Source organism: Dermacentor albipictus, chromosome 8 (assembly GCF_038994185.2).
Source record: "Dermacentor albipictus isolate Rhodes 1998 colony chromosome 8, USDA_Dalb.pri_finalv2, whole genome shotgun sequence".
Lineage (NCBI taxonomy): Eukaryota > Metazoa > Arthropoda > Arachnida > Ixodida > Ixodidae > Dermacentor > Dermacentor albipictus.
In genome coordinates this window covers 96,319,597-96,344,755 of record NC_091828.1, presented here as the reverse complement: position 1 = coordinate 96,344,755, position 25,159 = coordinate 96,319,597, and the positions used below count along the sequence as shown (strand labels likewise).

Below are 25,159 nucleotides of genomic sequence, written 5' to 3'. Positions count from 1 at the left end.
AGATTTATATGACACCACTGCTTGTGTAGCTGCAGCAATGTTGTCTACTATTTACGAAACCTCTATAAGGCTTCTTTAAAAAAAATACCAAAAAAATGGCCCAGGCAAATTACACATGTAGGTCCTAGTTTGGGCACGAAAGAACTGTGGCCTTCAATAAATATACCACTCAGTAGCAAAGCCACCATGTTATTTTTGCTAGTACAGTCTTTGAAAGGCTACTTGAAAAGGCCCAACTGATCTAAGGCGAAAAGTATAAGCGGATCCGAGGGGTTAGATTTTTGTCTTCATATGGTTTCAAAGAGCAAAAAATTTTAAGCCCCCCAGATTCCTCTTCTCGTTCATTACATGTCGAGGGGCCCGACCTAAACCCCTCAATATTGAGAGGCTAGATAGACCATGGCAGCCTTAAATAACACTAACTGCCATGAGAACTTTTTTTTTATTTCTGCATTTACTTTGCCACTCATCTCTAGAAAAATATTCCAGGAATGCCCAGAGCAATTTTTTTCTACTGCTCTTCTAAAGAATTGCAAAGAATTGCAAGAATTGCAAAGAATGACATTGTGAATTATTTATTTATGCGTCAAAATTACAAGGTAGTGCAGCCCTTGTCACGACAAGTTAACTCGTCACCAGCAGTTAAGGCATTAATGTCACAAGGTAGCGCACAAGAGTTTATTGGCCACTTGCCTGCTTCTAAGCTCACGCCTGTGGTTGAAAGGATGTTGCGCTTACGCTGACGGGGGCGTGAGCAGCGTTGTCTTAACACTCTGTGTGGTGATCTGGCACGCACACACAGATAATGAAGAAAAAAAGTGGGAGGGTGGCCGCCGTGGAATGGTGAAGCACCGCACACTTAATTGGTGAAGCACCGCACGCGTGAGGTGGAGGATGTGGGTTAGGCTCTCACCTCTGGCCAGTTGTACATTTGTCCACTTTCATTTGCCTTCTCCTTATATTTTCCTCACTTTAAAATTAATTTCTCCTGTGCTTTCTCTGACTTCATTGTCTTTCTTCGTACGACTGTAACTAACCAATGTAGACTTGCTCTTTAGAGTCTCCTTAAAGGAGTTCTAACAGGAAATTTTCATCTTTTCATCGCTTCATTGGGTAGCTGTCGACACAGTAATTATGCTATGGAGCCTCAATTCTTTGAGAATGGAGCAAATAACTAATTCCTTTACCTTTAATGTGACTATTTCGATGCGCGCGGCAAGAGCAGCGTAGCTTCGGATGTGAAAAAAAAAAGGGATTGCGTGCATCATCGAAACCTGTTGTGACAGTGTCGGGGTATCAAATACCACTGGCGCCTACACGCACACTATGCAGAAAGCCGCGGTCATGCGTTGAGTTGAGGCCACGTTTTCATTTAGAAGGGTGCTGTAACTAAATATTTTTGATGCAGTCGAGAAATTGAGGCTTTGCACCCTAATTACAGTCAACAGCTACCTAAGATTGGAAAAAAAGAAAAAAAAAAGCGAAACACAACATTGTTTAGTCGGTACTCCTTCAAAGGGATCCTGAAACACTTTTTGACCACAGTAAGACAGCGTTGCTGATCTGTTTAATGAGGGTCCTCAGAACATATGAGCCAAATACTATTGCACTGTATGCAGCAGCGAATGTAGAATTTTGTTTCAAAAGCAGTGAAAATCGCTTGCTCTCGTTTCCGCAACATTGTCATGCAGCAGCATTGCAAGCAACTGGACCCACAGCAGCTATTGGCTGATTTTGTAATTGCAAGAACATTCTCAATAATGCAATTATTGCTTGTTCGAGATATATAAATGAAGAATACATATGTCTGTGATCTCCAAAAGACATAAAAACCATTTCATCTTTGCATTCCCTGTCTAAACGCGACATTTGCGCATTGCTGCTACTGTTGCACATGACCTTAGAGATGGGATGCATGGTGCAGATACCGCATTCGCCACAAGCATTCTCGAGTTCAACTTTTGGGAAGGACCAACGGGCCATTCCTTCCTTGTGCCCTTTTGCTGTCTCCCCTGTGTAGCTTCCAGCTTGCAAGTGGAAATGAGAGAGAAAGCTGCTTATCAGTCCACTAACTTCGTCTAACTTCACTTGTGCTTGAAGGATTCGAAAAATTTCTTGTGGCAGGAGATTCGTGAAGGGATGTAGTTTAATAGCGATGTCATTTTGTGATTAGTTAGAAAAGTGTTTCAGGACCCCTTTAAAGGGAGACAACTGCAATGAAATTTTGCTTTGGCCAAATTGGTTATAAATGAGTATCATGTATATTATTTACACAATCTTGACGAACCTGCTGGGTAGGTAAGTGCCTCATTTTCTTAGCAGCTGTATTTAATTAGCACATAAGCAGGTGAAGCGTGCACCTCGTAGTTGACGCATATCATGTAAATCCCGGCACGGCACCTTCGAGAATTCTCTGCAGCCGAGGAGCAGCGTGTTTTGGCTCATGCGCCACTTCCGGCTAGCACTAATGACATTATTTATTTATTTATTTATTTATTTATTTATTTATTTATTTATTTATTTTATTCCGGCTAGCACTAATGACATTATTTATTTATTTATTTATTTATTTATTTATTTATTTATTTATTCAGATTCAGTATATAAACCATCTACTTTTGCAAGCTCTTTTTGGCGCAACCGCTTGTGTTTCAAATTAAAAGTTTTGTGCAGAGGTTGCTACATGGCTGCAACATCGGAAGCTAGACTTCTTACACTGCACAAAATTTCATTGCAGTTGATTGGCCCACAGAAAAAACTACATGCCTGTATCCCTTTGAACCACAAGAGTTTCCGAGTAAATATTCCAGGAGCAAGTTGTGCACTGTGTCTATTCGAGTTTCTTCAGCAGCGCATCTACTGCCTTGGGAGTGATGAGAAGCACATCGATTTGCTTCAGCTTGGCTTTGACTGTACTTGAGAAATCTTATATTAACCCCTCTCAAAGCAAATTGTTTTGTAGAAAAGTTATTATCTGTTAAGCCTTTATTTTCTCTTAACCTATGCTTTTGAGGACACTGCAAGAAGGAGCAATTGCTTAGAATGCGAGAAAGATGCATATGCACGTTAAGTGTTCCCTACCACACAACATCGATATTCCATGACACAGTTGAAACTGCCTTAATTAATTTGTGATTTAATGAAATAAATTTATTTTCTACATAAACTGCCGAACTGCTCTAAAAAAACTTGTGGTTAAGGAAAAAGCCGATTCACAGGTAAATCCATGTAGAGTATGGTTTGCTGTTAAAGGGAACATTTAACCAGTAACATAACCAACATAGCTGGAACATGGCACTTTCATTTGGAAAGAAGTGGTTTATATTGTCAATTGCACCTTACATTTTCACATGACACTGACTTCTGTCGGCCATAGGACATGCATATCTGGGCAATAATCAAGGGAAAAATGCCAACTCCGTTTCACTGGTGTGGACCCTTTAACTGCGAACCACATTGCACTCATCACATAGACTTTCATGGCGGCTGGACAATTATAGTGCCAGATTTTCATTTGATAATGTTTGGTACATTTTCAGTTTGTATCTGCTCATGTTACACCGGTGCTTTGTTTCTTCATACGCGTGCACTAACAAATATGGTAACTCGCCTTTAGCCTTCTTCGTTAGAGTGCAGTGAATCGCCTTCGTACGTAGTTGCTGCAAATGGTAGAACCTGTTTTTAAAATGTCATTTTATTTATCTACTTGTCATCCTTTTTTGTAGATTTGGTTGATTGTTATCTCATATGCATTCTACAAGAGCTAAATTGTTCTGACTTAGTAAACTGCAATTTCTTATGCACCTGCTAACACTAATTTGTAGTAATTTTCTTCTTAAGGTTCTGCTACAGTATTCAGTTGACATATTGTAATATGCATGCTGTGTAACTGATTTGTCTGTACCTTTTCTCTTTTTCTTTCTCTTGCATGGACTGCAACAAAGTTTGTATCGTATCTTGTATTTTGTAGCAGTGCTTATCACCAACCAGTGTGTACCCTTGGGCGACTGTTAATTTCTAATTGTGGCATCAATGTTTGTTCACCCCCCCCCCCCCCATCCTTTATGTAATGTTCAAATGAGCCCTTATGGTATTCAAAACAAAAACTAAGAACTGAACTACAAAGTAGTGTGCCTTTTAACGTCTCCGATTCACTTGTGTGCCAGGGCTGGGTGACCTGTACGGGCCATACCCGGGCACTGTGGTGCGACCAGCCGAGCCGGAACCGGTAAGCTGCCAGGAGGAGGTGCTACGCAGGGGCAGGGCCACCAAACGGAAAAAGAGCGACTCGACCTCAGGCACCGAGGAAGGCTCCACACCGCGGCGATGCAGCCGGCAGGTGAGTTGACTCCCCCCCTGCTCCGTTTGTCGTCTTTATACTTGTGCAAGAGCTACCCTCACGACGACGACGTGCGCTCCCTGCTTTGCAGCTGGAAAATTGGGCAGCAAAAGCTTCGTCAAAAGGGGCATGCATTAATATGTCCATTCGATTCGCCCTGCACTTGGTGAACTATTCGACAGTAAACTTACAGAAGCACATTGCAAAAGGGGCGTAGGGAAAGAACTATGAGTTAACAACTCGCCTAAGATCACACCCTTTTTAACTAGCTCATTGTGGTTCTTTACCGTGGCCTGGCACCTCCTGCTCGAGCCTTGCATTACCTCTCCCGCATGGGCAGGAAATGCCGCGAACTCATTCTGCACAATGTTCTGCATAAACCCTTCACCAAGTGAAACTAACAACATGCAGACGATGCCACGTTGCACTGGTGAAGCAAGCAGCGAGCTGCAACACGCAAATTGAATGTGCTGTCGTGTTCGATACGAGCTGCAACGTGGTGCCACTATGGTCAAAGGGGCTCCAAGCATGGAGGAAGTAAAAAAAAAAACTAGGGGAGAGATTTACAACACGCAGCCAGCCTCGGCAAGTGAACTCTCTGTGAATCTAGTCCCTTCGCTTTCTCCCTCGCAGTGTTGACCCAACAGATGAACTCTGAGACTTGGGGTATCGGCCAAGAATGCTTGGTTCCTGGTAGTTTTTAATTGATGTACACTTGTTTGGTTGCCTTGCCATAGCTCTGCCTTCAAAGCGGGAGCACTACAGCCTACCACGTAATGTGACGATCGCGTGTTGGGCTCATATGTTTGGCTTCAGTCGGATTTTTACAGTGCTCTCCCCTAATTCTTTCTTTCCTCCGTGGCTCCAGCCCTGCACGGAGGTGCTGACATAAAAAAAAAGAAGAAGAAGAAAGAAATAAAGAAAGAATTGGTTTAATAAGAACCAGTGCTTCAAAGGGTGTTCTCCAATTTTTGGTATGTCGGCGTCACCATGCCGTCTTGGGGCCCCTTTGATTGCAGGTATCATCTTGCAGCTCATATTAAACGCGATTGCACCTAATGTATACATCAGAGCAGTGCACAAACGTGGGAGTTTGAGTGTAAATGTCTATTTTCTCTGGTGACAGCGGAGGCCCAGTGAAGCAGAAAGGGAAGTGGAGGTGTCCAAGGAACTCTGGGTGCACGAGACGTGTGCCACCTGGTCCCAGGGAGTGTACCTCGGTGGGAACCGGGTGCATGGACTACAAGAAGCCGTAGCCGAAGCCGCTCACCTGGTGAGTCCTCCTCCACAGCACATGTCGGGGTTCAAGCTTCGTTTAACTTCAGCGTGCGTAACTTGCAAGTGCTGCAAAGGCCGCCCCGGCAAGACTGTAGTAAAAAAAAATAGAGTTGTCGAAACATCTGTTGAAGTGACACTATAAGAAAAGCATTCTTTTTAAAGGCCAACTGCAGCAAAAGTTTCATGTGTGTAGAGCCTAGTTTCAGATACTTCAGATATAGAGGAGTCTTTCTGCGAAATCTTATATTTGGAATATGAGTCGGTATGTTGTAAAAAAATAAGGGAGAAAGCTGTGTTTCTGATATCTAAAAACATAAGAAATAGTAATAGTAAGTAGAACGGCAACGGCAACAGTAGAAATGACGCAGAAACCGGTACATTGAGAAACAGCACATTTCCTTGGCATGACCGAGATCGCCCTGCAATCTGAGGCCATGTTTTGTGTTGTATCAGCTAACCACCATGTGCTTGCGTCATCTGCTTAGGTGATAATTAAAGACTTTACCTGTCATTGAGCAGCCCTACGGCTTTATCAAAATTGCTTTGACACCAGAGTGAAATTTTGTCGCCATTTATTTACTTATCAGGTACCTGCTTCACCTTTGCAGGCATTTTACAGCAGAAGGGACGTAACCAAAAAAAAAAAACTAATTTTCATCTAATTCAAATATACAAAGCATGGTAAAAATCGCCATTTTGCACTATGTATCCAGCTTGTGGGAGAAGCACATTCCGCTCCCTTATTGTCCAGTGAAAAAAACATAGCGAAAAGCAAAGCATCGCCCTTAAAAGGAAATTCGTTAAGTTTTAAGCTATGGTTCATTCTCTGCGTCATGTATGATGATGGCCTAATATATACTGTTATTTAACTATACCATTTATTGATAAATGCTGCTTCGGCTTTTACCCCTTTGACAGTCAATGACGTAAATATACGGCGCCGCGAACAAGTCCGAAAATGGTCAATGCTGTATATTTACGGCGCCGTCTGTACGTTTAAAAAGCACGCCAATTTCCTTTTTCTTTTCTGTCATGTGCTGCCACTATGTAGGGATACAGGGAATTTTTTTTGCGGGCCTCCCTCTCTCGGTTTTTGTTGCATGGTTTGTTTTAGCACTAGTTCACTCCCGCGCGTCTATATACTAGCGCTCGTGCATTGGCGCGCGCACGTGCGAGCGGCCGTTTGGATTTTATTTCGTGGGCAGTTTCGGCTTGTTCCGCTTGCAAAAGTGATGGCTCTCTCGTTACTAATCGCTCAAAGGGTGACCGCTTGTTTCTCGCTCGTTTAGTGCTCACAGGGGTGCGCATAGGAAGGATGCCGCCGTGCGTGCATTTCCATTTCTTTTCTTTTTTTTTAAGACTTGTGAAAAGTAATTGCTCTAGCTGGTTGGCGATAAGATGAAGATTAGCGGAAGTTTGTCACACGTGTTGCTTTTTTTTAATGGGCTCACAACTAAACAGTTTTCTTGAGTGCGTGCACCTACGCACTTCGATTACGCTATGGACGTACATCTTTATGTAAGAGCAGGAACATTTGAGGCTTGCGAAATATTCTCGTGTGCGGATTTTCAAAGCCTTGAACTATGTGCATAAACATGCATAAAATTTTTCATTCTGATAAGTTTATTTGCTTTTTTATTGTTATTCATGAATGAAGAGTGCATATATACCAACTCAAAATATTTTTTCTCACTTTACGGTCACCCTAAAAAAATTACGGTAATTTTTTTTTTTTTTTTCAAAATGAGTCCCTAAGAAAAATCGGAATCTGCAATAAAAAAAATCAACCCTAGGCAGTCGCATATGGCGAAACAAATCGACCCTCAAAGGGTTAATAAACGGCCCCATTCACCACAGGTTGTTCTAGTCGTAGAAGAACTTGCAGCGAAAACTGTAAGAGAATTAAGGAAAGCAAAGTGCGGGTGGTAAATCTCCACATGGCTTGGCCACCAGCACTGGTTAGCACCAAGGTGTATTGCGCAGAAGGGTTTAATTGTTTTCCCTCCCTTGTTGCAGGTATGCTGCAAGTGCAAGCTCGTCGGTGCTTCTCTGGGCTGCATCACCCGGGGCTGCAGCGAAAAATACCACTACCTCTGTGCCGTAGAAAAAGGTATTGTAACAGTGTCGCTATTACTAGAGACACTTCCATGTGGTGCCTTTCGTAGTGCCTAGTGTAGTAGTTAGCTTATTAGCATGACTGTACACACAAACGATCAGGCATTGGTGTCCACAATGGTGCGTACATGTTCGCTCACTATTCTGACTGACTGCCTCGATTTGTCGCGTGCCCGTCGGCATGGCATTACCCATTACCGCGTACCCATCGGCTACCAGGCATCAGTGTATAAAGGTGCAATAAATGCCCTTGTGATTGTCTGCACTACTGTGCTGTCGTTCCTTTGTCCCAAGAGCACGGATGAGACCCCACCATTCATACTTGCATGTGATGTCAGCCGCACTGTTGATTTCGTACTATCATCTGCTCGCGTCAGCTCTCGCTCATGCTTGTTTTGGCTTTGCAATGATGAGCGTAAACCAAGACATCCCTGTGGAAAGGTTTTTGGAGACAGTACATCATATCTGATTCTGTACGACAAGATGGCCCCTGAATACAAGGATGCAGAGACGACGCTCAGCATTCTCATTGTCTTTTGAACATGGCAATGCCATAACAGAAGGGAGCACAGCAACATAACTATGATCAGTGCCAACGACGTCGTCATCTTCATGAGACGTAGCTCACGTTCAGAATGAATGACGAAGGCCGTAAACATCGTAGCAATGTGTCAGCAGATGAAGGAAAGAGCATGCGACATCTGGCACCTACACGCAGAGTAAAAAAGAGGATGCCAGATTTGCATGTTGTCACGCGACTGCCGCAGCGGTTCGCCGCCAGTTGGTTTGGCCGCTCTGCTGCCTCTGCATTTTGTCGCCGCCACGCGTTTTCTTACTAGTGTGCGTGCACCTTAACAGATAATACCACACCTGTGTGCTTGGCATCTGTGGCCAGTGAAGTGCAAATGGCGATGCACCGCTTTCATTGTATGTCTTGTAGAAAACGAAAATTCTTTCTGGTGTTTGCTTATCAGAAGTATAGCTGGGTTGAATGCTGATTTGTGCATTTTTTTTTTCTCTTTTCCAATCAGGTTGTTATTTGGACACTGAAAACTTCTCCATCGTGTGCTCCAAACACAAGGTTAGTACGGGTTTGCTTTCCAAGTTTGCACATTATGCTGAGGAATTCTTTGTCATTGTTTTTGTTTGCATTCACTCACAACAAATCGCACTGATTGCAAATGCAATCTTTATGACTTAGTGGCTTGGTTTGACTTGTCCTGTGGTTTGGGTGTTGTTGGCAACTACTGGATAGTCGCCCTTGTACTGTTAGTCTACGGGACCAGTCACGGTGCCACGGAGCCGTCCGCATAATCAAGCTTGTCCGTGTTATTGGTCGACAACCTTAAATCACCTTTAAAGGGCCCCTGAAACGGTTCGGGCAAATTTTGTAGATGCGTAGGGTACAGCTTAAGTAGAACGTTCGCACCACAATTTAAGTGAAGCGTTACGTGTTAATGGAGCTACAAGCGATTAGAAGTTACCCTCCTCCCTAGCCATGCTTTTCCTCCTCAACTCGTTCGCCGAGTGGTCGGGGCTAAGCTCCGCCTTCACTGATTTTGCGTCACGATGCGACGTCACATCATCCACTTCCGGTTGTTTTGGAGCCCGACCCCACCCACGCGAAACCTCTTAGCTAGCCGCTTGGCCGTCGACCTCAAGCGAGAGCTATCGAAGCAGTTTGCGTTGCAAGCATTCTGTCGTACTGCCGAATGTGACTGGTATTCCGGTAACCACAGGCAAGCTGGTGATTTCGGCAAATGGCTGGAGGCATAAACTCAAGCTGATGAAGGAACTTTAGCGTAGACGTACGTGAGCGGCCTGATCGGTCTGCACGGTCCAGCCACTTGTATGCGCAGCGCTTAACCAGCCACACAAAGTGCTAATATTGCTCTAACCAAGTGTAAAACATTTCAAACATTTATAAAAACAACGTGTTGATGATTGCACTCTCGCAAAAAGTACACACCAGCAGTAAAGAATAATACACTTAGTTACTGCTGCTGTGTATGGTTGAGCTCTGTGCCACCAGGTGGCTGCACTGTGCAGACCATTCTAAAGTCCCTCAATCATTTAAAAGTACCGCCAGGCTTTGATCCAGCCGACAACGTCTGCGATAGGCTGATCAGTGACATGCGACCTTGCTCCGCCCCTTTGCCGCCATGAAAGTTCCTGCGCGCCGGGCGAAGAGCGCGCGTTTCGCCTGTTGTGCTTTGCACATCGCTGCGATAATTTCGTTCCGGGAGGTCCGAAATGCCTTGTTGCTGTGCGGTTGGGTGCCGAAACCGGACGAAGGATGGCAAGAAGTTATTTTGCATCGCGCGCGGCAACCAGAACCTAACCAGACGAAAAGTATGGTTACACAGAATTGCACGGACGGACTTTGAACAGTCGGTAACAGCACGACTATGCGAGGCAAGTAACATACAACGTTACAAAGGTGCCATAGAAAGTATACACGTGCGTGTGTCGACCGGTGATAGTATTTCACTCACGTGCATGAATGTTGAGGGCCGAAGTTTGTGGAGATTATGTATTTTAGTTCGCTGTGAGTCCGCTGAATAGATCGGCATGACCTAGGATGCGAAGGACCGAAATGCCTTGTTGCTGTGCGGATGGGTGCCGAGATCAGACGGAGGACGGCAAGAAGTTATTTTGCATCCCGCGCAGCAAACAAAACCTAACCAGAAGGTAATTCTGGTTGCATAGAAATGGACGGAAAGGCTGAACCGTCTGTAACTGCACGACTATGCGAGGAAAGTAACGTAGAGCGACACGAAGGTGCGAGAGAAAGTATACACCTGTGTGTGCAGAGCTGCAGTATTATTTCATTCGCGCGCATGAATGTTGACGGCCGAAGTTTGTGGAGATTACTGATTTTAGTGCATTACGAGCCTGTTGACTAAGCAAGTGCAGTATGACCTAGCATGCAAGTAAATAGTGGGGCAGAAGCGCATTAACTCGCTGACAAATATCTGCATTGCGTTACGTGCGATAAAAAATAAACTTCAGCAGCGAATTCTACTTTTACACTTTCCTGTGTTTGTGCGCGCGTTGTTAACTGCGCTTTACAACATGTCCAAAATGTAATTTCCAATATCGTAATCGTATTTTGTGCATTGCATATGTGAATAAATATATTGCTAAGTGCCTGCATTACTCTGTTTTTTAAAATGAATACTGCATAGCCACAGCTACTGGCCGTCAAATAATAAAGCGTAATACAGTATATCAAAGTACATTACATACAGCTGCGAGCTCGTTCCTTCCAAGTTTCCCTTACACTCGAAGATGTTTCAGTAATCGGCAATGCCATTTTACTGATGAAAAACACACAACTGCAAATGAACATAAGAAAAACGCCACAAGCGATACGCGGATTGCCAGCAAAACACAGTGCAGTAATAGCTGGGTCAATCCGCGTGCGTTTCGTATAAGGGCCCTCTAATTCTTACTGGGATTTAGCGGTGCACGGAGGCGAAAAGGGATAAACACAACAATGCGCGTCATGATTCCAGTTTATGCGGCGACGTCGCACGGTTCACGAGAACAGTCAACCACATTCACACACGCGCACAGACTGCGCTCGACGTTGGTGTGCCGCGAGATCAGATCGCGCTGGCAGCCCGAACACGATCGAGGAGACATGCTGACACGATCCATACCACCTCTTCATGTCACGACAGTTGCACTGGCTCGTAGCATTGAACCACAAGACACAGCAGTCGTCGTGTAATCGCTACACGACAGACACACTCAGCAACAAGAAGATGTTGGCGTCTCGTTTCCACAAACACACAGGATGTTGTTTAGTTGCCGTGAGGGTCGCGCGCTTTGAGAATCGCACGTTTGAGCGACGTTATGTCGAAAGTTTTCCGGTCCAAGCGGCATGTCAGCCTTCATTTTTACACGACTTCTTCGTTCAGTGCAACCGCTATGTGTACGCAGCACACTTACATGCAAAAGATTTCACAGAGCATACGGGATTAAGTGTAAGCAATCACCGAGGCTTGCGCGGCGATTGAGCGCAAACGAACGAAATGTAAACACGCGGAATCGAGGCGATCAAGCCCTCATTATGCTGTCTTGAGTTATTTTCTTGGAGCACTTATTTGAAATTAAAGGACTAAATTTAGCAGTTCGGGTCCTTCTTTCGTTTTTCGCCACAGTCAGGCACCAGAAGGTTTTATTTCCGCGCGTTTGCAGATATTTTTTCACCGCACGAATGCCGCGGCGCCGTGGTTTAGCGTGGGCGCCATCTGCTACAGGAACTTCCTTTGTTTCGTTATTTTGATTTTAAGTTTGACCTTTGCCACATAATTTAAACTTGACGGGCCAGCATGCATGCACCTATGGTGACTCCAATCACGACCTCTTTAGTGGTAGCGTCTGTCTTGGCGAAACTTAAACAACAGTGAATACGTCGAACACACACCATCCCCTGCCGAAAACTCCTATTTTCCTCCTGCCACAGGAAGAATTTCAATCGAACATGGTAGCTCACAATGAACGATTACAGTATTTACCTGATTCCAATAAAAATTGGATACAAAATCGAGACAGCATTGACGACAGCCTACCGTCAGTGCCAGCATAGCCAGCGTCATCGTCATTGCCGTCGAAGATGTCGACAGACGCAGTTCTCGCATCCCATTTACGCATCATGTATGCTAGGGTAACGATGACGGCGCACTGGTTTCAGTCTTCGATTACGAAAGATAATTTTACTTGCTGAGCTAGCGGAAATGAGACGCAGGACGTGTTTTTGGCATTATAGAGAATTGCATGCGTGTGTGGCTGGACTAGCTATAGAAGTCATTAGCACAGGCATGTGCCAGCATCCCATTTGCAATTGTTGTGGTGTCATTTGAGAAATGCGAAATATCAAACGCACAATGGACCTTTCGGAGGTCATATTCAAAGACTGCAGTAACATGCTCTCTGAGAGTTTTGACGATGGACATTGGGTATACAATCGCCGACCGTTTATTCGGAGCTCACAGGGACTGCAGAAATGTCCGAATAAACAAGTTGTCTGAAAAAGCACATTAAGAAAAAAAAAAATCCTTTATTTCCACGCACTTATTCGGGCTCGGCAGTAGGCTTGAAGAAATCGTGAATGCGCCATTGCACACTGTTCCATTAACGTGCAATCAGATAAGCCTGAATCACGAAGAGGGTCGTACGGTCACTATAGGCAACTGAAAGCACAGTCACTGCTTGTGCACGCTCTGCATGTGACGTCAGCGTAGCACATGGTGCGTCATCTTCCGACTCGGAGTTATCGTCCGGCAGCGCAGCAGAATGATGAATGATCTCGCCATCGTCGAGTGCAGCGCATGTCAGTACAGCATTATCAGCACCTGTGAAACTGTCGAATGAGATGGTGTCCGGAATCGCAATGCAACCGCTGCGCAGGTCTCGGCAGAGCATTTTCGGTGTCAGTGGGGAGCACATTGGAAGGCGACAAATCCGAGGCCTCCCGGCAGCCGCTTGCCGGCATTTCCCAGCACAGTCTGCGCGGGCACTGTCGGCGCCATTAGACACTTGACGTGATGTTTCCATGTGCCGCGTAGCATCACCGCAACCTCGACACAGCACGCAAAGCAAGCGACACACTGACACCAGTCACACAAACGAAAAACGTGGCCTACTCGCAGCATCGTGCATGAAGAAAGAAACGAAACAGCTGCTGGATTGTCTTGACATGGCTTACTAAGCTGAGACCGGAACTGCTGTAGGAATGGCTGTAGCCATAAACCAGGCAGAAACGACGATGATGAGCGGAGATTTGCAGTAGTGCGACTTCGTGGGGCAGCAAGGAGGCTCCGTTCCAAACAAAAATGATGTTCAGCAAGTCGAACCATGCACCGGTCAGAGTCAATGCATAGTGCTCTCGATCGAGTTGGCTCAAAGTGTCAGAAAAATCAGACGAGAGGTTGCAAGGTGTTCGAACTTTCGGCAGTTGTTATACATTATGATCTGTGGGGAGAATGGCAGTGCCACAAAGCAGTATATGTTGTTCATGTTGTATATGAAAATGTAACTGATAGTTTGGCTTTCCAATGTAATAAATTACAGAGTAACCACTGCCACATTTTTGGTATCTTATTTCTGAAAGTTGAAGAAAAGGAAGGAAAACATACATGCGAAGATACAAAATTGCTGCTGTACTTCACCACATATAAAATAAAAAAAGCTGGAATATACAAATGATTGTTCGTGTCCTCAGGTACACTTCCTGAAAAAAGTACATTTTCAAGCTACCTTTGACCTCAGTGCCCATGACACATGTGCCAATCGGCAAAACAGTTATGCGTAGTGGTAAAACAAAGGTGTGCTTCACAGGTGCTGCAAAAAACATTTGTCTTGACTTTTCTTGGTGTTCTTACAGCACTGCTTGCAGTTCCTTCGGTTGTCAACCTTGTGAGGCTTGTGGCAAACCCAGTCGGGTGGCAGATAAGATATGCTGGCTGGTTGATCATCATCAAGATTCAAAATTTGCTTGATGAGCATCTCTCGGAAAAAAAGTTGGTCAAAGTGGGCATTCAGACGTAGCGCAGGAATATTGGGGTGCTCTTTCCAATGTTCTTTCCAATGTTCTTGAAATAGAATAAAATTATTTACACAAGCAATATCTATGCACTGGAAAAAGAGTGTTTTCCTCCAGAGCACACATTTACGAAGGACATTGTACGTGCCAAAGATCTGGTCAGATTTGTCAATGCCCAGCATACCTGCATTGTACTCATGCCCCAACAAGGGCTTTTTTATGGTCCTCTCGCTCCGTTTGTTGCCCACTTTTGCACGTCTCTTTGCAGGGACATGTTCATTGGCTGTATGAATGGTGCTCATTAGGCTTGCAGACCAACGGTCCTTCCACTGAAGAAGCAAGGCGTTTCCTTCCCTGTCCCAACGAATGTCTCCACGTTGAGCTTTCTTATTCCATTTTGAATATTTCATATCGTCAAGGAAGCCTTGACAATCTTTTCTTGTTGTTCCACATGCCAGCGTTTTGCACTGAAGGAGGTGTTTGAAAAGGTCCTTCGAAATATAAAGATTGTCCATATAAATTTTGTATCCCTGTCCTAAATATTTATCACAAAGTTTACTGACTATATCAAAAGCCAATCCATGCGGTCCTGGTGTCTCCCGCTTGCCCATGTAAACAAAGAACTGCAATATGTATCCAGTTTCCGACTCGGCTAAAACCCACAATTTGTAACCCCACTTCGTCACCTTGTCACAAATATATTGCCCGATTCCCGAGCGTGCTTTAGATTTCACCATCCTTTCATCGACTGAAATGGCTTCCCACGGCTGAAAAAATTGTGCCGACGCCTTGTTGATCTGTCGAAGTAGCATAAATACCTTCCGCAGTTTGCCAGCTGAAGCAGCACTATCATCCTCAGGGTCCGAATCATGCAAGAAAGCAAGCAGGGACAAGAAACGCTTCCTGCTCATGATCTTCCCTGGGAGTAGACTGCTGTAGATTGTGCCGGTGTTCCAATACAAATGGAGCCGAGGTAGTTGCACAATGCCCATGTAAATCAACAGTGCAACGAAACGCAACCTCTCAGGGTGCGTGACCTCTAGCCAAATAGACATCTGGCTGAGCATAGCTGGGCTTCTCAAGAATCTTCATCCTCGCATACTTGGTGTGTGCACAGAAAGTGGCAATCGTGTCAGCGGTAAAAAACATCATGAACATGTCCAGTGCACTGAGAAACCTCCGCGTCTCACTCCGGCACGTCACGTCCAGCTGTACTCCAGGTGCTCGTTTCGGTGAGAACTTGACTCGGATTGGTGTGTTTGGCAAAATATCGTCTCCATGTATAAAAATGTAAACAGGTGTCGTCACTTACAAAGCACGCGCACCGTATAACAATAACATTGACATCCGAAACTATGCTTACCTTGCCACACTAGTTGAAGGTCTGGGCTGCATAGACGAATCAGCACTGTTGGAGTCGAAATCATATGATCCAGTGTCCTCTATGGACTCCTCACTCCCTGGTGGTACCTGCGTGGGAGACGCCTACTGCGAGCTGACGTGCGTCCTGCAGGACCTTTATTAAAGTTTGTCCATTCCTCACTACTGCTCATATCAAGAATATCGGTATCAGAAGCAGCGGAATCACTTTGAGAAAACTTCTTCAGCAGCGCGCGATGTGTTTTCGACGGCATTTTGCAAAAACTCTGTTTAGGAGCCCTTGCGCCGGAACTCAAAAAAAAAAGAAAGAAAGAAAGAAAATGCGCAGTTCTATTACTGGCCAGATGGCGCCAGGTGTCCGTAAATAGGGAGTTTTATTTTTGGTGGGGCATTCAAAACTATCGATCCATAGCGATCTACGCTCTATGGCGCGATAAGTTTGAAAGAGTTAAACTGCAAAGCTTTGCTTTTTGAGAAACTCTTACTGTTTTCTCTGTAGCTTCATGCTACAGTTAGGTGGATGACAATTTTTCCTTTCATTTTCACTGTTGGCAACTGCTTAACAAGAATTGCACCTTTAACGTCATCTGTGATGTTGCAAACCTGCTCACCCCCCCTCCCCCCCTCTTTTTTTTTCAGAAACCAAACGCACGCCCCTCCTAAGCAGTCGCCGGTGGAAAGAAAACACGAATGATTTCCGACCTCTGTAGCAAGACCTCCGTGTCATTGCTTTGAACAAGTTGCCAAGTCTTGTTGCAGAGGCATGGGCTGCTACCGTTTCCCAGCTGTGGGAGGCTTGGAAGGAACCTCATCAGATACCCTCCCACTACTCCCTGCGTTCAGTGTAGACAGAAGTAAAAAAAAAAGAGAGATAGACGCTGTGGAGAAAGTGGCTGAGCTTGGTTTTCACTGAATGTCTCCAGGGGGCACTGCGTGGTTGTCCCAACAAGGCCATCGTTCGTAATCTGCTCAAACTTGTCCCATTCTTTTTCTTCTTCTTCTTTGCCTCTCGATTGGTGGTGCTGCAGGAATGGTCTGTCCTCATGGTTACTGTTGTCAGCGAAAGTACAGTATGGTACACTCGTAAAGGGAACACCTAACGTCCTGCAATATTTCAACCATGTCTCAACGAAGCGACCGACATAATGCACTAGGCAGGACATCTATGTGTGAAAAATAATCCACCCCCTTCAGCGCATACTTTGGCTTTAATTAAGCACGGAATGCATAGGTGTTTTCCTTTAAAGTGATCTATACTGTACAGTTGGCCACAGAAGGTTGTGGGACACTAGCTACACGAGACATGAATTTCTGCTCCGTTAAGGCATGGCGCTTCTAATATAAGGAATCGCCGCGTAGGCTGCAAGAACTAGTGCAGACTGAAATTTTAAACTGGAGACTGTATGTCCAATGTTAAGAGGAATTGGCTTTTGTTCAAAAGCCGTGTCCTGTAGACTTCTGTGGCTGACTAAATACACACAGCCTGCTCTATTGTGTTGATGCGTGATCCGTGTGAGTGTTTCCGTGTAGAAGACAGTCAGAAGTTGTGCATTGGTCGACATGCCTCGCCATGGTGGCATTTGCCGCCGTGTCCTGTAGGTAACAGATGCTGCATTTGTGTGTGTGCAAGTTTGTGGAGTGCTTCCGTCAATAAAAGACTATTGGTGGAACGGGCAGTCCAGGCCCGGCAGGCGAAATTTACTTTCCGGGGACCGTTCTTATCCATTCTTAATGGTGTGGGTGGGTGGAATACTCCTTGTGTCCCCTAGGATTCTTTTCTTGTAAACGCTGTAAATATTACTGTGCAAGTTTTTTTTTTTTTCCTAGATAAGTTCTGTGATGGCCGAATGTGGCAAGCAGCAGACGGCGGTCCTGTAAGGTGATTTGCGAGTACAGATCATTTAAACATGGAACTTGAATTTTCATGCCCTGTGAGAATGTGTTTCTTCTTTTTCTTTTTTCGCACAAGTTCGCAAGTTGCCAAAATAGTGATTGGAGCTGTGCTGACACATTAGTGAATGTTGAGGAATGGTCTGTGACTACCTAAGTTTTTTTTTACTTCTGTCTGCCATTTGGGTGATCTGTGAAGCGGCTGCCTCACGACATAAAATGCATTTCCAGCAGAGGAAACATCGCAATGACAGTGTGTAAAATGTAAGTACACAGCCTTTTGTTTTATTTTCAGTGTAGACATTGCAATTGCTTGTAACTGTTTGTGCATATTTTGACAAAGTGTACAGTTGCACTGCCGTTAGCATATTTTTTTCCGGTCAAAGTCATTACAGCTTATCCTTGTGCCGAATTGTGCTTGCTTTCCTGTTTTTCTTTTCTTTACCCATGCTATGTTTGCTGTCATATTGTATCTTGGAAGGGACTACTGCAAGTGTGTGCATGTAGGTTGAAAGCCATGTCTTTTCAAAGTAACACTGCAAAGTTCACGTGGGGCACCTCTTGTGGATTTTGTCACACCTCATACAGGCAGTTTTGTCTATGGAAATGCTGCCAAGATTGGGCATGTAGAAGAAAAATGTTGCAAGAGCGGAATGGTGCCAAAATTTGTTTTTTCGTTTAGACTAATGTTGAAGCACTTTTGAAGCTTAGATATCTTGCAATGGGACAGGGAGGGTCATTGTCAGCTTAGGGGTTTGCTGTAGTCTAGTAACACACCATCAATGCGTACGCATCTAGCTGTGTATATAATCCGACGTGCAGTACCATCTGTTCCCTGCCTACCCTTCTGCCCAAACCACAATGCGCAGCTTCTGTCAAAAGTATGCAGGCCATACAGTATGCTTGCATGGCATTGAAATGTTCAAGATAAGTTTGGAAGATTCTGAACTGTTCGAAGCACGGTGAAGCTCCAGTGGCCCGCATACTTTTGGAAAGGGCCCTTCGGTCTAGCTGCAAAGTAAGAATAGTATAAATGGCTAAAAGTTGTTTACAGTGTGGTGTAGTTGATGGTACTTGCTTGTCTACAAACCCATCTCTGGTTTCTAAGGCATTCTCTTTTTTTTGAGGCAGCCTGCGCTGCTGCTGCTTCAAGGTGTTTTCAGGTCAGTCTTAACTTCTGCCTGCCCCCCTCCCCCCCACACACAACACTTTAGGCCGGTGGGAGCCAACTTGTTTCAGAAAAGGGAAAAGTGCATCTTTGAAGGTCGCAACAAGTGTTGGGACCGTCGAGTTCGGTCGAGTTTTTCGTCGTGGCTGTGTGGGGTCGTGCTGTCGAGACTTTATAGATCTGACAGCCGGCAAACAACCCCCGTGTGCTGAAATGGACCGTCCGGGCTTCCGGTTTGTTTTTTGACAAGACAAAAGATCATTCCCTCTATGTCGTGGTATCTTCACAGCTTCTTACGTTTGTTTTTGGATTGTATTTTCCAAGCTGCGAAAACGTTTCCTCAATGATGGCATCAGTACGACTTGAGCCGTGTGGTTGTTTCGAGAGAGAGACTGTGCCACTAATGATAGTGACCTTTGTGTGCATGTGTGTGTGTGTGCTGTATTGGTCCTCTTCTGCAAAACTCCTTTCCCCTCTTCTCCAAAATAATGTGGCCCCCTTTGATGCGTTAGTTTATCACGAAGTGGGAATCGATATTTGCAGCTGCCATTCAACATGTCGTTTTGTGTGCAACTCGGTTGGTGTACATAGTTTGCTTGCTCTGAGAACAAAGCGTGAAAAATACAAATGTGGTGGCAGGCTGTGATGTAATAAACAGAGATGAAGCTTGTCCAAAATGCGTTTTCTTTATCGCCCTTCTGCGCATTGCTAGCTCAAGTTGCAGTGATTGCAGTTAGCTGGTGTAGTACATTCAAGCCTTGATACGACAAAGTACATCTAAAATGTTTCTAGCCATTACCAGCATGTTACAAATATTGGGCATAAGGAAGGCATGGGTGCTGGCTACACTATGGGACCTCCTCCTGCATACTAAATACGTGTAATTTGACCCAAATTCTAACAACAAATTTTGATTCTGATTCTGAGAACAGTCAAGAGTCCCTTAAGGTCACGGTGGTACAAGTCCACTGTGAAGAATAAATACCTAAAATGGTGTATCGCAAATGCGGGAACAGATTAGGCCACTTCCTAATCCACATAAGCCTTCTACCCAACGTTCAATAAGAACAGTTTAACCATTTAAATGTTGTGAAACACAGTTTAGGGTAGCCCGGTTAGTACCGAATAGGACGGATTCGGCGTAACTCCAAACAAAACTCGTATCCCCACTCGAGTCTATACCCATGCTGCGATGAATACGCATCGCCTAGCACAGTAAATGGGCTTACGCAAGCACACCAGACCAGACCTCGCACCCACAACACCGCAATGGGAGGCAGCGCCGTCCAGCTCAACCGAGCGAGAGGGACAGCCGAGGCCGCTGGACTGGGGACCACCCCAATCTACCTTTTATTCTCTCTCTTAACACATGCTAGTACTGGTACTAATCATTGCAGTTTCCCTGCAGCGCAGGGAAGGCGGCTTGGAGGAGTCGCTGCGAAGCAACCGCCACGATCGCGCACACGTTGGTAGTTCTGAACTTAGTGTCACACATTACTTCCCCCCTTTTCTTTGGCTTCTGGATTGGATTGGCGCGGCTCGCTACGTGCTTGCGCGCGCTTTTCCGAGCGCAGATTGGTGTGCGCCTGGTTTCTGCACTAGGCTGTTATGCGATCGCTTTTTCGAGCGCAGATTGATGTGAGCCTGGTTTCTGCACTAGGCTTTTGCACGATCGCCTGCTTTTTGCACTGGGCTTTCAGAAGGCGAAGTGAGCGTCGCTTACTGCAGGCGGCAAGTGATTTGGCTCATGTACTGCGTGAGCAAAAACATAGGCACGTGGCTCATGAAGGAGATGACCGGCGACTTGCTTAATCTGTCGGACCATGTCATCGCCGACTGGAGGAACTACGCTCGTGAGGTCGTGCGGGACGAGCTGCTGGCGCGACCCCCACTCGGTGGCCCCGGGAGGATTGTGCAAATTGATGAATGCCTCCTTCGCGGCAAGCGAAAATACAATCGAGGCCGCCTGATGACGGGCGACAACGTTCCGCCGAGCCGCCAAAATTACGGCGGCATTGCAGATCGTGGACCATGGGTATTCGGCATGATCTGCGTGACCACCGGGGAGCTCCGACTATTCAAGGTCGACCGACGAGACGCGGCGACGCTAGGCCCCATTATTGCAGCCAACGTTGAACCGGGAACCACCATCCACAGTGATGAATGGGCCCCATACAACTGCATCCCGAACTTGGTGGGGGCTAACGGAGCAAGACTGAATTTGCAATGGGAGGCTGTTAACCACAGCATGAACTTTGTAGACCCAATCACGGGCGCTCACACCCAGAAAATCGAAAGCTACTGGCAGAAGGTGAAGCGCTACCTCGACTCCGCCGGCTACAGGGTGACTCCACAGCTTCTCGAGTCGCACCTGATATGGCTATGGTGGGCATCGATTAATGGGCACATGCGCTGCAAGGACTCGTTTCTGCGTTTATTTGAAGCGATCGCACGGCGCTACCCACTGTGACATAGTAATGGAAAATAAAGCGCACTTTTCTGACCCTTTGCTTTTGTATGAATGTTTCCCGGCATTGCTGCGCGCTTCCATACACGGTAGGCCCGCGGCGCTGCACTTCCGCAGTAAGCGCGGAAGTTGTTCTTTATTAGGGCTCTTGCATTGCCCAGGGGGCGCTGCGAAAAAGGTGCTAAAAAGCGCCCTCTGCGCTAAAATGGGTCGTACCAAGCTCGGTCGTCTGCTTCGGAAAGCACGTTTACACTATGGACCCGCCACTTTCGGTTATGTTGTTTCACGGCCTGCGGCGAATATCGGGCGCCGAACATTTCTTCGGGGGTGGCACGCTGCGTAAAGGCAAGAAATTATGCAGTGCCGAATACGTGTACGCCGTTCAAGAATTGGGCGGCGAAGTTTTAGCGCCGTGTCAATCGCAAGTGAAGCGAGTCGCGTAAGAAGTGGAACTTCAGGTAAGGTTTGCACGCTAGCTGCTAGATTCAGGCGCACAAACGCGAGGAAATGCTTGCTATAAATGAATGCACAGCGGCGATAAGCAGACATCATGTGTACGGAACTGTCCGAGCACACGACGGTACGCGCCGCGATGTACGAACTGCTCGAGCGCACGACCGTACGCGCCGCGATGGCAGCGGTCTTTCGACATGCCGCGAAACGGCGGGCCTCCTGCAATCTTTGTTGACTGCATGCCGCTAAACAAGTAGTTATGCCTGCGTTGTAGTAGCGGCCATCTGTCCTTTTTAGTAACTGGTAATAACTGATGCAATGAATATGAGCTCGCACGTACGTGCGAATCGCGCTGCAGCGCGAGCTCGTACGCCGCTCGCTTGATGTAGGTTTTAATGACAGCGCTCGAACATCGATGTGCTGCAATCAATACTGCCTTGCTGCGTTGCCTCAACGTGCTGGCTTGAGATCAAGGATGAGCGCATTTAACTCTCTTAACCTGTGCTGCTCGTAGTGGAGTAGTGAATTGTCATTGAATGAGCCCGACCATTTGTGCTCATTTGCACACACCTGGTCACTTCACCACTTCGCATCGGTCGAATTGTTAATTGTCGCTGTGGCCGGGTCTCGAATCGTGAATTACCAGCCATGCCTGCTGCTATGTCGGTCTGCTGTCGGGAGTGTAGGTGCAAAAGACCGAACATTAGAACGCAGATAATCAAGCAAGCTTCAAGACAGGCGAAGCAGTCAGCATGGCGCGAAGTTTCGCTTACTCAGCGCGACGAACTGCAGCTATGCAGCGCGCCCGACACTCCACTTCGTGAGGCCTTGAAGGAAAACGGCAGAATGATGTTGGGATTCAGGCCTTCTTGTTCATGGCAGCCCACGACGCAGAAGTAATAACGGTGACGCCTTCTCGAGGCTGGGCTAGGTCTCTCCGGATCGGCGCCACCGATTTCGTCTGCTCCCAGCATTGCGTCCCACGGCACACGGAGAGCCCGTTTTCGTTAAACTATTGGCGGCGAGGAGTTACGGAGTCGCCCTCTATCGGAAGCGCCTCCATGCCGTAGTATGAGGGATCACGTGACGCGCTCCTCATAGGTTTTGCTGTCAGCGCTCACTGAAAACACCACGCGCGAGCTTTCCCGGACATTTCTGTAAGCACTTCCGAAACGAGAGAAGTTTCTTACTGTCTAAATAATAATCTTGGGCAAGCTGAAAGCACACAATCGTTTACAGCCGCTATCTCTTTACCGAATACGTACAGTCAACGCCACTGCGCGCGGTCGCCGCGATGGAGTCTCCCGAACCGGCTTCTTGCGTGAAAGCTAGGTAAACGCCGAGAGCAAACTATGTGAAATATGTTCTTATAGTGTTTGTAAAACTAAATGGAGCGTAATAGAATTAAGCCTCAATGCAGCGATCGCGCAGATTCGCAGCGACCGACTGCGCGTCTGCATGCTTGTCCGCGCACTGTTTCGCTTTCTCCGCGCGTGCGTTTTCGCACCGTGCCATGAGCTTTAGGCCGCAGAATATGAGCATTTGACAGTATACAGGCAACTATTGTTGCGTGGGCGCTATCAGAGCTGTTCGAAAATAATTTCATTGTAGAGACTTCGACGCCTACGGGGACTGTGATGTGCCGTCGCGACGATGCAATCTTTTTTTTCTTCTAAATTCTTTGACAATTTCAATACTATTTCTAGAGTTGCGTCGCACTGTATGTTTATCGGCGTTCTCAGCGTGCAATTTCCCGCTGCTCCTTTTTTGTAATCCAGTGCATTATTTCATAACACAAACATGACCATATGCCATGCTTTCTTTAAATGTGCTTCTCACCGCTGCCTTTCCAGTCCACTGAACTTGGCAGTATCTATGGTATCGACAAGTTCATAGACCAAACCGTCATGACATTAGCCGGGCAGCGGACTCAGGCGAGCGTCTCAGTGCGCGTTTTGAGAACATCGCAGACCGGGCGCCGTAGCAGAAATCTTCCTCGCGTCTGTGCTTGCTGCATACCCGAGTTGTAGCCGATGACGGCCGGTTTTATGTTTCGCGAGCCAAGCTTCACACAGCTTCTTGTCCTGCGGCTACGTGTGAATAAGGCCGACACCGGCCTCCGTTACGTGCGTCCGGCCCTGCGGCACCGAGCAGTAGCCTACCATGTTGCGCGCCTTCAAAGGCAGCCACTACCTATTGTAGTGCTTTCAAACGTTGTAAAGGAGACACTCGAAGCGGGAAAATTTCGCCACTAAATGAAAACCGCAGCGTACGAGGGAATTTAAACTCGTTTTCAGCTCGCTTCGGCGCGCCCGAAGCAGCCGACGCGGCCGCTATGTCCACGTGATCCCTCCTAGCACGTCACGGCGACGGTGGCGCCAGCTTTTCCAGTGGTGGAGCTCGAGGCCAATAGGCTGCGGCGAGCTCGCAGCGTGGTCGGCATGGTCTGCGAGAAGTGACGAGCCTTTCCGCACTCGCAACAGGGCAGAAAAAAGTGGGAATCGACGCAAAACTCGGCCTAGAAACGTGCTTCGCCACAGCCAGGGCCCAATACGACCCAAGCTGATACGACCCAGATGTCGTTTCCCGCGCCGCCACCAGGCGCCGCTACTATACCTCAAACTCCAGCGCAAGACGCCCATGGTAAGCGACGCTCACTTCGCCTTTTGAAAGCCCAGTGCAAAAAGCAGGCGATCGTGCAAAAGCCTAGTGCACAAACCAGGCTCACATCAATCTGCGCTCGAAAAAGCGATCGCATAACAGCCTAGTGCAGCAACCAGGCGCACACCAATCTGCGCTCGGAAAAGCGCGCGCAAGCACGTAGCGAGCCGCGCCAATCCAATCCAGAAGCCAAAGAAAAGGGGGGAAGTAATGTGTGACACTAAGTTCAGAACTACCCACACGTTTTCTGCACATGCTGCACCTCGAAATCGTTTCTGCGGCTGCACGTATTTACTTGGGTGCAGCAAGAACGGAACAAAGCAGGCCGAAACGATGTAACGCCGCGTTCGCATTTATTAAGCGTGCGTCCCGGGCAACGATCCGCGCACCGTCAACAGAAGAGCGCGGCCGACGGCTGCGTTGCGTCGCCAACACTGCAGTTGCACTATCACTACGCAGAGCACGACACTAGTTCGTAACGCGCGGTTCCGGCTTGTACCCGATGCGTTCGTGGACAGTTGGCTTCGCCGGGCTCAAGCCGGCGGCGTCTGCGTTCGACGCGGTGGCCTTACCGCCAGCGCCACTTGACTCGCACGCCGCCGACGATCCTTTGTCATCCCACTCCTTCTTCAGCGCCTCGTACTCTTGCAAGTCGTCGAGTTTCACCTCGATGCGAGTCGGCTGCCGCCGATACATGGTCGCATCCAGTGGCCAACGCGCGACAGAGGGCCGCAGAAGCCGGACGTGTACCAAGCTTGGGAGTGTTGAGCGAGCACGCACAAGCAAACGTATACAGCATGCGCAAAAACAAAGACGCTTTCGTGCACCCACGTTCACCACTCCGCTTTCCGCTGG

General features: G+C 46.8%; 1 protein-coding gene across 3 annotated transcripts in view; it reads left to right on the top strand.

Annotated features, from left to right (window-relative positions):
* Positions 1 to 19,400, top strand: part of LOC135912902 (retinoic acid-induced protein 1-like) — a 66,839-nt gene extending 47,439 nt beyond the window's left edge. For all 3 annotated transcript variants that reach the window (XM_065445499.1, XM_065445500.1, XM_065445498.1), the window contains 5 exons: positions 4,167 to 4,339; positions 5,466 to 5,612; positions 7,634 to 7,727; positions 8,764 to 8,813; positions 16,305 to 19,400. In XM_065445499.1, coding sequence (XP_065301571.1) covers positions 4,167 to 4,339; positions 5,466 to 5,612; positions 7,634 to 7,727; positions 8,764 to 8,813; positions 16,305 to 16,328 — 488 coding nt within the window. In that variant the 3' untranslated portion in view covers positions 16,329 to 19,400. The remainder of the gene's footprint in view (positions 1 to 4,166; positions 4,340 to 5,465; positions 5,613 to 7,633; positions 7,728 to 8,763; positions 8,814 to 16,304) is intronic.
* Positions 19,401 to 25,159: the final 5,759 nt, after the last annotated feature.